The 12,190-nt window shown below is 42.3% G+C and overlaps 1 protein-coding gene across 2 annotated transcripts in view; it reads left to right on the plus strand.

Moving 5' to 3' along the window:
- SPAST (spastin) overlaps window positions 1-12,190 on the plus strand; it is a 240,905-nt gene that overhangs the window by 206,662 nt on the left and 22,053 nt on the right. For both annotated transcript variants that reach the window (XM_030196406.1, XM_030196405.1), the window contains 2 exons: window positions 7,577-7,647; window positions 8,262-8,302. In XM_030196406.1, coding sequence (XP_030052266.1) covers window positions 7,577-7,647; window positions 8,262-8,302 — 112 coding nt within the window. The remainder of the gene's footprint in view (window positions 1-7,576; window positions 7,648-8,261; window positions 8,303-12,190) is intronic.

Here is a 12,190-nt window from a genome sequence, read left to right on the forward strand (position 1 = left end):
ACGTGCTTATTCAAATAAAGGACTTTTTCAGAGAGATTAGTCTTCAGGTGTGGACTGGTGTGCCAAGGTTATACAGCAGTAGCAAGTCCTGTCCCTGGAGCACTTTTAGTGGGTACTGCAGTGCACTTCAGGCAGGCAGACCCAGGCCCATCCCCCCCTCCCTGTAACACTTGTGGTAGTAAATGGGAGGCCTCTAAAACCCACATGTAGTTGCCCCCTTCACCCCTAAGAGCTATAGTACTGTTGTACAGTTGTCCCTCCCACGACCAAATGGCTTGGATTAGGACGTTTCTGAGCTGGGCGTTTTTAGTTTCCATTATCGCAAAAAAAAAAAACCGCACATCTCAGGACCAAATCCATGGCATTTGGTCCGTACAAAAACCGTATTTGCGAAACGAAGGATGGACGCCCATCTTTTTCGAAAATATGGTTCAAACCGCTCCTTCACGTACCCGTTCGCGATCATAGAGGCCCATGGAGATGGGCGTTCGCGTTTGATTATGTCCCTCCACGTAAGCCACATTGAGCCTGCAAATAGGTGGGAAAATGTGGGATACAAATGTAACAAATAAAATATCACATTAGTTGTTGATATAATCATGAATTGATTAATGAGTGTGACTGTTGGGCAGACTGGATGGACCGTTCAGGTCTTTATCTGTCGTCACTTACTATGTTACTGTTAATCCTCTCTGCTCCTGGTCTGATGCGCAGACCTCAGCTCTGAGACAGACATGAGCATCAGATATCACCCGACCTACTGGCATGTGCATGTGGCGACCTCAGCACACAGTGCCAGTGAATCAGACACAAATCTTACATTTTCGCACCGGAGTGTTCCAAGATCCAACTTCTGTTCCTTCCTTGCCTTTAGTGCTGCAGCTTGAACCCAAACAGAGACCAAGAGAGCCGACTGGAATTTTTTAAATGTACCATTAAATTCTTGCGGGTCTGGGTGGGCACAGGTTAAATGCTTGCGGGGATGGTGGGAATGGGTAAGATTCCAGCGGGGATGGGTGGGGACGGGTAAGATTTCTGTCCCTGTGCAACTCTGTAATTCAGAATGCTGCAGCATGACTGATAGAAGGCTGCAAATGACGTGACCACATCACACCCTTCCTGTGAAAGCTACACTGGCTTCCAGTGTCTTACAGGGCTGTGTTTGATTTTCAAGGTCCTAAGACAAAATGGGCCACAGTAATTAAAGAATAAGCTAGCCCTTTGCACACCTTTGAGACCTCTTAAGGTCCTCTCAAGGATCATCACTATCTGTACCCTTGTCAAAAAGAATTGTACAATGTGATACCCGCCAGCCAACCTTCTCAGGGAATATCCCCCCATGCTCTGGAATTTACTCCCAGATGGGCTACATGTAACTCGAGACTACCTCTGCTTCAGGAAGCAGGTGAACATAAGAGTGGCCATACTGGATCAGATCAATGGTCCATCTAGCCCAGTATCCTGTTTTCCGAACAGTGGCCCAGCCAGGTCACAAGTACCCGGCAGAAACTCAAATCATGACAACACTCCATACTATAAATCCCAGGGCAAGCAGTTGCTTCCCATGTCTGCCTCAGTAGCAGACTATGGACTTTTCCTCCAGGAATTTGTCCAATCCTTTTTTAAACCCAGATACACTAACTGCTGTTACCACCTCCTCCAGCAAAGAGTTTCAGAGCTTAAGTATTCGTTGAGTGAAAAAATTATTTTTTTAAAGTATTTCCATGTAACTTCCTCGAGTGTACCCTAGATTTCGTACTTCTGGAACAAGTAAAAAATCGATTTACTTCTACTAGTTCTACACCACTCAGGATTTTGTAGACCTCAATCATATCTCCACTCATCTGTCTCTTTCCATTTGGTCGCCTTTCTTTGAACCTTTTCTAATTCCGCTATATCTTTTTTGAGATACAGCAACCAGAACTGAACGCAATACTCAAGGTGCGGACGCACCATGGAACTATACAAAGGCAATTTAGTGTTTTCGGTCTTATTCACCATCCCTTTCCTAATAATTCCTAGCATCCTGTTTGCTTTTCTGGCCGCCGCCGCACACAGAGCAGAAGATTTCAGCGTATTATCTACAATGACACCCAGATCTTTTTCTTGAGCGCTGACCCCCCCCCCCCCCCCCCCCCAAGATGGACCCTAGCATCAGGTAATTATGATTCGGATTATTCTTTCCAATGTGCATCACCTTGCATTTGCCCACATTAAATTTCATTCGCCATTTGGATGCCCAGTCTTCCAATTTCCTAAGGTTTTCCTACAATATTTCACAGTCCGCACTGTGAAAGCTAGGCTCTTCTCCCAAGCCTTTAATACATAGGCTGACTGACTATACACTCATTCTACACCTTACTAGCTTGCTACACACACTGTAACTTAGATCAGTTCCTTATCTCTTGCTTAACTATATAAGAACTTGCCTTGACTTTAACTAACCATCAAATTATCCCAACTGACTCTATACCATGCATCTTGTTCCCATCATGTATCTACTCTTGGTCCTTCAGCTATATGGTAGGCCGTATTTTAGAAATTCTTTGGCATCGTATCTATTAGTTGAATGTTCTAATGCATGCATATTAGGTGTATCATTAGTATTATATTAACATTGTATTTGTGGTATTTGAATTCCAGTACTATTAAATTTGTGTATTTTTGATACTGTTTCACGGTAGTTCTGTTACTAGGTTTCAGTTTACTGATGTCAAGTTTACCTCATTTATTGTATCTAGTTTATTGTTATTTTACTGTTGTTATGTTAACAAAATTGTAAGTTTTATATTAAACTGTATCTGCTGTTCACCGCCTTGGGTGAATTTCTTCATAAAGGCGGTCAATAAATCCCAATAAATAAAAATAAATAAATGAGTCAAATGGAGTTCCACCATTGCATTTATTCCAATTTGGAAAAGCTTTTCAAGTTTGCAAAATAAGGTTAATGGCAACATGCAATAGTATGTGACGTAATTTGGATTGTGTACCTAGAAGCAAATATTGTAGTACAAGACCTCAGTAAACCGGAAAAATTGACAGTTTTCCAAACTTTGCTCTAGTAGAAATGAAAGGGCAGTCATATAGTAGATGTTTTAATGATCCTTCCACTGATTTACAGGACCAGCAATCTGTGTTAACAGTTGTATTTATTTTTGCAGTTTTGGTCAGAGTCTGTGCATGAAGAAAAAATAGATTACGTAATTGCTACAGAGTTCATTGATTTCATAGTTTTGGACCAAATATTCTTCCAGTGATCCTCCAAAATGTTCTGCTTTAGGTCTCTGGACTATGCATCTTCTGTAGATTTCAGCGAGGTATATTTCCAAGTTTGGATCAGTTTATACCCAGCAGAAGCAGGTTTGAGATTAGAAGAAGTAAAATGACATAATGTGCATACAGTTGGTTCATCAGAGGATAATGAGTTAATAGGTAATGAGGAAGAAATACAATGTTTAAACTGTATCCACCAAAAAAAGCTGATGTGAGGGCAGATTATCTCTAATACAGAGTATTGAAAGGAATCCAGGTGGAATGTTCCATTAACTAAAATTATGCCTGTTGCTTACCACAGAGGCCAGTTAATGGTTTTGCTGTTGATTGATGATCCTTAAAGCTTGGAAAATTTACTCCCTCGTGTGTGTGTGGGGCTTTTAATCTCTTTAAAAAATGTGGGGAGTTTAACTGGGCCATAAGTTACATAAGATTTTTTTCAATAGATTTATAAACTATAGGCTAAAATGCTACCGGAAGCATACGGGATATAATTTATTTTTGGTGTTATCATCTTTATAGTATCAGCTCTCCCCCCCCCCCCCCCCCCCCCCTCAGGTGAGACGTAGAGGAGTCCATTTATTTGTTAGATCTTGTACTGTTTTAAAGTCTCAGAATTTAATCGTATAGTGTTTTCCATAGAATGACTGAAGAGGACTCCAAAATATTGTACATAAGTATTGCCACACTGGGACAGACCAAAGGTCCATCAAGCCCAGCGTCCTGTTTCCAACAGTGGCCAATACAGGTCAAAAATACCTGGCAAGATCCCAGAAAATACATTTTATGCTGCTTATCCCAGAAATAAGCAGTGGATTTTCCCCAAGTCCAATTTAATAATGGTCGTCCAAACCTTTTTTTTTAACTCTTCTAAGCTAACCGCCTTTACCACATTCTCTGGCAACGAATTCCAGAGTTTAATTACATGTTGAATGAAAGGTTTTCTCCGATTCATATTAAATTTACTACTTTGTAGCTTCATCGCATGCCCCGTAGTCCTAGTATTTTTGGAAAAAGAGTAAACAATTGATTCACGTCTACCACTCATTTTATAGACCTCTATCATATCATGTTATATGATCATAAGCCCATTGGAAACCAAATTTGTTAACTTCTAACTTAACATTCGGGCAGTTAGTAGGTAAGATTTCAGATTTTGAGGTATTTAATTTATATTCTGATATACTTGAGTATTGATCAGTTAGGTCTAACATGACTGGGATGGAAGAAGGAGATGTATATAACAGGATATCATCCGCTTATGCTGATATTTTCGCAGTGATAGAACCAATTGTGACACTTAATATATCTGGGGAGGCTCTGATGGCATGTAGGAGGGGTTCTAGTGCTAGGTTGAAGATTAGTGGTGATAAGGGACAGCCTTGTCTGGTGCCTTTTATTGGATGGGATGGGTCAGATATGATATTGATTTGGATTCTAGTGGTAGGGATAGTATATAGTATTTTAACCATGTGGATGAATTTTGGATCAAAACCATACCACTTAAGGACATCAAACAAATATGGCCATTCCACCTGGTCAAATGCTTTTTCAGCATCTAATCCAATTGCTATGATGGGATCGCTAACTTTTTGAGCATATAGTATTATGTTAGAAAATAGCCTAGTATTATCATATGAATGTCTGTCATGCATAAAACCACTTTGGTCTGGATTGATGAGATTTGGAAGAACCTATTGAAGTCTCTGCTAAGAGTACTGCATATAATTTGGCATCAACATTAAGGATAAAGGTCTATAGTTAAAAATTAGCAGTGAGTCTTTACCTGGTTTAAGTAACACTGTAATAGTAGCTTCAGTAAATGTCTTTCACATCCCAAGATTGTATATAAAAATGGCCTAAGTATTGTTAAGAGTTCTTCTTGCAATGCCAAGTAAAACTGTACTATTAAGCTGTCAGGTCCTGGAGCTATTTTTTCCGCCTTATTTTTGATAGTTTGTGCTAATTTGTGTATAGTGATTCTTGAAATTAATAAGCTGTTATCAGCTAAGTTTAATTCTGGGTGTGTGAAGTTATCCAGCATTTTATTTTCCTTGAAGTGACAATTTCCTATAGAAGGCATGAAAATATTCAGCTGCATCATTTGGATTAGTAATTAGAGTATTAGGTCCCTTAGAGCTGTGTGATTTGTTTCTTCTTAGATCGAGATTTTAAAATATTGGCTTGAAGTTGACCACTTATTATTCTGAGAACAGTATTGAGCAGATTGCATGAAAATTGAATTGCTAAGTAGGGTATTATAAAGGTAACGTGTTTTGTTTAATGTAGTCAGTATTTGCATATTGGAAGAAGCGGTTTGGTGTCATAATTCTAGGGTCTTCATTTTTGTTTCATAATTGGAGATTTCTTTTGGGATTTTTCTGTTAGCTGCTGCTGAATATGAAATGATTAAGCCTCTTATATATGCCATGAATGCATCCCATAATATAGTCCAGTTTGTGTTATTTGGAGTATTAAAAGTGAAAAATTCAGAGATGGCAGCTTTTATCATTGGTTAGAAATTAGAATCATGTAATGAAAGGCATTAAATCTCCAAGTAGTATTATGTGTAGTGGTATCAGAGCCAGACAGATGTAAATGGATGGGTGCATGTTCTGAAAGAGATATAACCATTTTCTGCTGTGTTCAAAAGTGAATTGCTAATAAGAAAGAAATCCAGTCATGAGTAAGTGTTGTGAAGATAGGAGAAGAATGTGTATTCATGTTCTGTATTATGTTGAACTCTCCAAATGTCTATTAGTGAGAATTAAGATGAAATATCTAATAGTCTGCCAAACTTTAGTCTTCCCAAAAGGAAAGGAAGATTTTCTGTCCATATTAGGGCTGACCCCCCACCCCCACCCCAGTATACCTTTAGAGTTTCCTTCTTGGGAGATCAGGTCTGTGATCTGCATAAAAACTTCAGGATTATCCATATTAGGAGCATACATATTAATGTGATTGCAGAGCCATTTAATGTAATGTTGACCCTGACCCATCTTCCTTTGTTATTTTCGAGGCAGCGCCGATGGAAGGGGTGGGGAAGGGCTGCTAGACCACCAGGTGGGGGGAGGATTGACTCACAGCCCACTGGGCCACCAGGGACATCCGAGGGGATGCTCGGGGGGGGGGGGTAGGGGGCTGGAGACCTACCAGATCTCCAGCCCCCCCCCCCAAAACCTGTGTCGGGGGGGGGGGGGGTCGGGGAGACCGCAGGTCCGCCAAATCTCCAGCCCTCATCTCGTTTGGCTGGGGGTGGGGATACTTGGGGTCTAGCACAATCCTCCCGCACTTTACCCTATGATCACAGATAATAGTGGGCATAAATTTACATGCTATTATTTCTGATCATAGGGGCGGTAAAGCCCCATGCTGTTCCAGCGTTGTTTTTAGAATGCTGTTTGGAACAGCACGGGGCTTTCGATCATCTGCCAATCAATGCCATATTTAGGAGCCTATCCTCAGCTATTTTTAAATCCTTAAAAATAGAGTTTGAATATAAATGCCTAAATATTTTGTTGCCTAAAATTAAACCTGTCAATATTATTTGAATTTTGCCACCTAGTATTTTGTGTCCTCTCACACTAATATGCTTTGGAGGGGGAGGTAGTGAAGAGGAAGCAGGGAGGCCTCTCTCCACCCCCCACCCCCCAAACATCCTTTCATCCTCTTGTTAAAAAAAAAAAAAAAGAGAGAGAGCTGAAGTTGGGTTGGGTGGAAGTAGTTGACAAACCTGCAGCCTCCACATTCTTGATATCCCTTTCTTTTCTCCCCAAACCAGCCAGGAAGTTGGTCTTACCTCCTTCCGTCTGAGCTGACAGCTTATTGGCACTTCGTATTCTTTTCATCCCCTTTCAGAAATCAATTTCTGGAGGGTCTAGGTTCCTAAATTTAAATGCCTAAGTTTGCCCTTTGAAATAATGACTAGGGTAAAGTACCTAAAAAGTGTATTGGAGGAAGGGTGGTTAGACAGGGAAAGTAAGTTAGTATTTTAGTGCTACATTTCTAACTTAAGAGCCTATATTTTTGCCAGTGAATAGCAAGCCTAAAATTATGTGCCTATCATGAATTTGTACAGCCTCAAATGGAGGCTTCTAATTAGCTGAAATTCTGAAAAATTGTAAGCACCTAAAACTGGGATGCCTAGGTCATGTCCTCCTCTATATTGTTTCAACTGGTGAACTGCTTTCTTCAGGGATCACCTGGTATAGGTAAACAGCCTTTTTGTTCTGCACATGGATTAGATTGTAAGCTGTTATGTAACTTTTCCAGTGATTGAATCATTTTATACCCTTCTTTCAAGAATGACAGACGGATACTCAGGAAGCGACTTGACAGCATTAGCAAAAGATGCAGCACTTGGCCCAATTCGAGGTAGGCAACACTCTTCTAGAATTGTATTGCTGTTATCATTTTGTTTTTTGTCCATAAGACTAAGGGGTCCTTTTACTAAGACGCACTAGAAAGTGGCTGGTGCTGCGTTTAGTACGTTAGTACGTGGGTTTGACACTCGCTTTGGTCACTTTCTAGTGTGACTGAAAAATGACTGTGGTCGGCTTTTTTTTTTTATGGTCATGCCCTAATTTCCTCATTAATGTGTAGCCATTATTGCCAGGAGCCTTTACTACACCTTGTTTAGGTGGCAGTAAGGGCTCCTGTGCTGGTCAAGTAGCATGCAGTAATGTACCCTTGCTACCCAATTAGCGCAGGAATGCTTACTCTCTGCCCCCAGACACACCTCCTGCAGCAAAAAATATTTTTTACCATGGGAGTAGCATGCTGCTGCCCAAACTACTGTGGGATGCCTCAGCGCATCCCGCAGTAGTGCCCTTTTACCATACAGTAGACCCATATTAGACCTACCATGCCTTAGTAAAAGGGCCCCTAAATGTTTCTGTAAATGATAATCAAAAAAACAGTAACTATTGTTAAAACCTTTGTATACAATAATTACTACAGACCTTCACTTTTTCAATTTGTCTTAACAGAACTCAAACCAGAACAGGTGAAGAACATGTCTGCCAGTGAGGTATGACTGTTAACTTGGAGCATTTATGCAGTACTAAATTTTTTTTCTGCAAAGTAATATTTTTTTCTCCTAAGCAAAGACCCTGTTCATGGAGTACATAATTACAAAAACAGATTTTTAAAAAATCCACAGTGAATGGGGTTTCAATTTCTTAGTAAGAGAAGCAGTTTCAAATGAGATCAGAGGGACAGTTGACAATAGCGCTGGTGTGTACCCGGAGGTAATTGGGCAATGCTGCGCGTTGTTCAGTAACCACTGGGTTAGTGGCGGTAAGAGCTCCCTCCCCCCCCCAAAATGGCCGTATGACCATTTCCTGAAGAAAAGCAAGATCTACCCTTTACCTGCTGCAGTAAAAGGGGGCCTCGGTGCACGTCAAAAACACACATCGATTCCAGCACAGGCCCCCTTTTGCCGCAACTTGGTAAAAGGGGGCCTGAATTTTTACACTGGCTGTTCCACTTATTATCCAATCACAATTGTCCTTTCTATAGATGTATTGAATGATTTATTCTAGTTAAATATCAACAGTGTGGGCTCTTAGGTAGAAAGCTCAAATCCAGAACCTCTAGAGTACCATTTTCAGAAATGCTCCCCATTCCATGTTCAGGGCCCAAGAGACAGGCAGAGCTTTGGAGTCTTAATGCATGGATGAGGTGATGGTGCAAGGAGAAGGGTTTTAGATTTGTTAGGAACTGTGGCAACATTCTAGGGAAGGGGGATCCTATTCCGGAATGATGGGCTCCACCTTAACAGGGTGGGACCAGGTTGCTGGCATCGGCATTTAAAAAAGAGAGAGAGCAGCTTTTAAATTAGAAACTGGAGGAAGGCCGACAGTCGCTCAAAAGCGCATGGTTCGGAACACGATGTACTTCAAAGATATCACCAAAACAGGGAAGATAGGGTATCCTGATAGTGAGGCTGCAATAGAGGTCATAGTACACCAGGTGTCTTTAAAAAAAAAAAAAAAAGCAGACAGTTTTTCAAGATTGCAAATTATCACTGTCAATTGCTGAGTAAGGTGTAAATAGGAACAACAAACATAGTTTGAAATGTCTATATGGAGATGCCACAAGCCTAAGAAATAAGATGAGAGAGTTGGAATATATTGCACTAAATGAAAAATTAGATATAAAGGCATCTCTGAGACATGGTGGAAGGAGGATAACCAGTGGAACACTGTCCTACCACAATACAAATTTGTTTTCAATAATTTGTTTCAGTAATAGTCACTGCTGGAGCCATCTCTTTTTTTGTAACTTTGATGACTCTTTGGCTCATAAGGGTGCCTTCTCCTGGAGACTCCACTTCCACTTCATTGAAGCTGGGTGTTCAGGACCTCTGGCTTCGATGCTCAGGTCCATGTTTCTTAACCATTCAACTGTAGGTAGGCCTGTCTTCACTGGAATTGGCCGGCTGCTAGTTCCAGGCTTTGCTTGGAGTAGAATCTGGCAGTTGCTGCTCCAGAGGTGACTGCATATTCTGTAGTGCAGAAAGCTCTCTGAACCCGCTGTTCACAGAAAATCATCTGTAATTCAGTTTGACTCAACCTCCAGGAGGTGCTGTTGCTTAGATTTGTAACTTCTTCTTCTTATTATTATTATTTGTTACATTTGTATCCCACATTTTCCCACCTTTTGCAGGCTCAATGTGGCTTACATATAACCATTAACAGCGTTAGCCAATTACGGTCTGAACAAATACATGGTATGAATGAATACAAAGTGAGTAGAATGAGGGTACATGCAGTGGTGTGCTGGAGCCGGCTCGCACCGGCTCTGCAGAGCCGGTTGTTAATTCTTGACGAATTTTGTGAGCCGGTTGTTCAGCTGCCTGGCTCTGTCAGCAGGGATGGGAGCAAAGTTTTTTTTTTTTCCCTACAGCCGGGAGGCCTCCTCGTGCTGCATTGGGCTGGTTCTAGTATCCAGTGGCGTACCGAGGGCGGGACCGCCCCCGGGTGAAAACGCAACCCAATTTGGGGGGGGGGTGTCCTAACTTCGTCCGTGCTGCACCAGCGCGTGCCTACCACCTCTGCAGCTCACTTGTCTCCTCCCAGCGGTTCCTCTCACTCTCCGCCTCTCCACAGTCTCTGAGTCGCGTCCATGATCCATCTGTCGACGTCACGATGCCGCTCCCTCCCTCTGCAGCTCCTTTCGCTGTCTCCCCGCCTCTCTGGTATCGAGTCCCGCCCATGACTCACGTCACGACGTCTTCTTCCCCCTGTGGCACCCTGCGCGCCCTTCTTGCTTGTAACGGATCCTGAGTCCTGCAGGTGTTTGGCGCCTTCTTCTGCTTCCTGCACTGCTAGTGCACTCCGTGTCCGTCTCCTCACACCCTGTCGCTGCCGGACACCAGTCTGTGTCTGTCTATATCGTCCTTCCTCCTCCTCATCGGCAGAAGGATCTTGGAGACTGATCTTCAAGCCAGCTAGGTAGGCCCCGCGGCGATCTAATATTTATTTAAATTGACTAAAAACATTTTTCATTGTATTTTCTGCTGCTGCTAGTGTTAGTTTGACACGAGCAGCAAGCTGCAGCTAGGGGCCCGGGGGGGGGGGGGGGGGTTCATAAAATGTGAAAAGGAAGGGGGGCGGGCAAGATAGAGCACTACTCTGGATGGGAGAAAGTCAGAACAATAATAGCAATGGGCATGAATGGCCAAATTTCAGTGAGGATATCCTGTTTCCTGCTGGGTTCGTCTTAACTGTTGTTGTAATCTATAAAGTTGATGGAATATATATTGAAATTAAATGGAAGTAGAATTTATTAAACTCTCCTTTCATTGGGGCACACATGGAATCAGATCTTCATCTGTTGTGTAGAAAGTTACCTTTAGGTACACAAATGGATTATTCTGTTTTGAACATGTTTCAGGGGGAAGTGGTTTTATTAGTCAAAATAAATATTTTGTTTCATGCAGATTTCTTTTGTTTATACATAAATGGGCTATATAAGTCCCTAATGCAGCCCATATTGGTTTTCTTATATTTTGTTCTTGTGATAACTTATATATACCCAACTGAGCATTTAAAAGTTTGTCTGTTAATGATATCATATGTTCAGAAATCCATGGCCACTTAGTACAGGTAGGCTATGCCTGGAGAGAGAGCCTGTTGTTAAAACTTTTACCAGCTAACTCTCTCCCTGGAATAGCCAGCTCTGCAATTTGGATGGGGGGATGCAGAGGTGGACGGGGGGGGGGGGGGGCGCAGAGGGGGACGGGGGGGGGGGGGGGGGGGCGCAGAGGTGGACCAGGGAGAGAGCCTGTTGTTAAAAATTTACCAGCACACCACTGGGTACATGGATAGTGCTGGGCAGACTTATACGGTCTGTGCCAGAGCCGGTGGTGGGGGGCAGGGATAGTGCTGGGCAGACTTATACAGTCTGTGCCAGAGCTGGTGGTTGGGAGGCGGGGTTGGTGGTTGGGAGGCGGGGATAGGGCTGGCCAGACTTATACGGTCTGTGCACTGAAGAGGACAGTACAAATAAAAAAAAGTAGCACATATGAATTTATCTTCTTGGGCAGACTGGATGGACCGTGCAGGTCTTTTTCTGCCGTCATCTACTATGTTACTATGTTACATGTATGGTAGGTACAGTTGAGGAGAACTTAGAAAGGGAAAGGAGGAAGAAGAGTCAGATAATGTCCATTACAGTCTTTGGTTACATTGTGTCGCAAGTGACCAGGTATTTTTATGTTGGGGTATGCTCTTCTGAACATATCTGTCTTTACTGCTTTGCGAAAATGTAGGTGGTCGAGCGTAGTTTTTACTGCTTTTGGCAATGCGTTCCATAGTTGTGCGCTTAGGTAGGAAAAGCTGGTTGCATAGGTGGATTTGTATTTGAGTCCTTTGCTGCTTGGGTAGTAGAGGTTTAGGTATGATCGTGCAGA

This window comes from Microcaecilia unicolor, chromosome 3, assembly GCF_901765095.1.
Source record: "Microcaecilia unicolor chromosome 3, aMicUni1.1, whole genome shotgun sequence".
NCBI classification, from domain to species: Eukaryota; Metazoa; Chordata; class Amphibia; order Gymnophiona; family Siphonopidae; genus Microcaecilia; species Microcaecilia unicolor.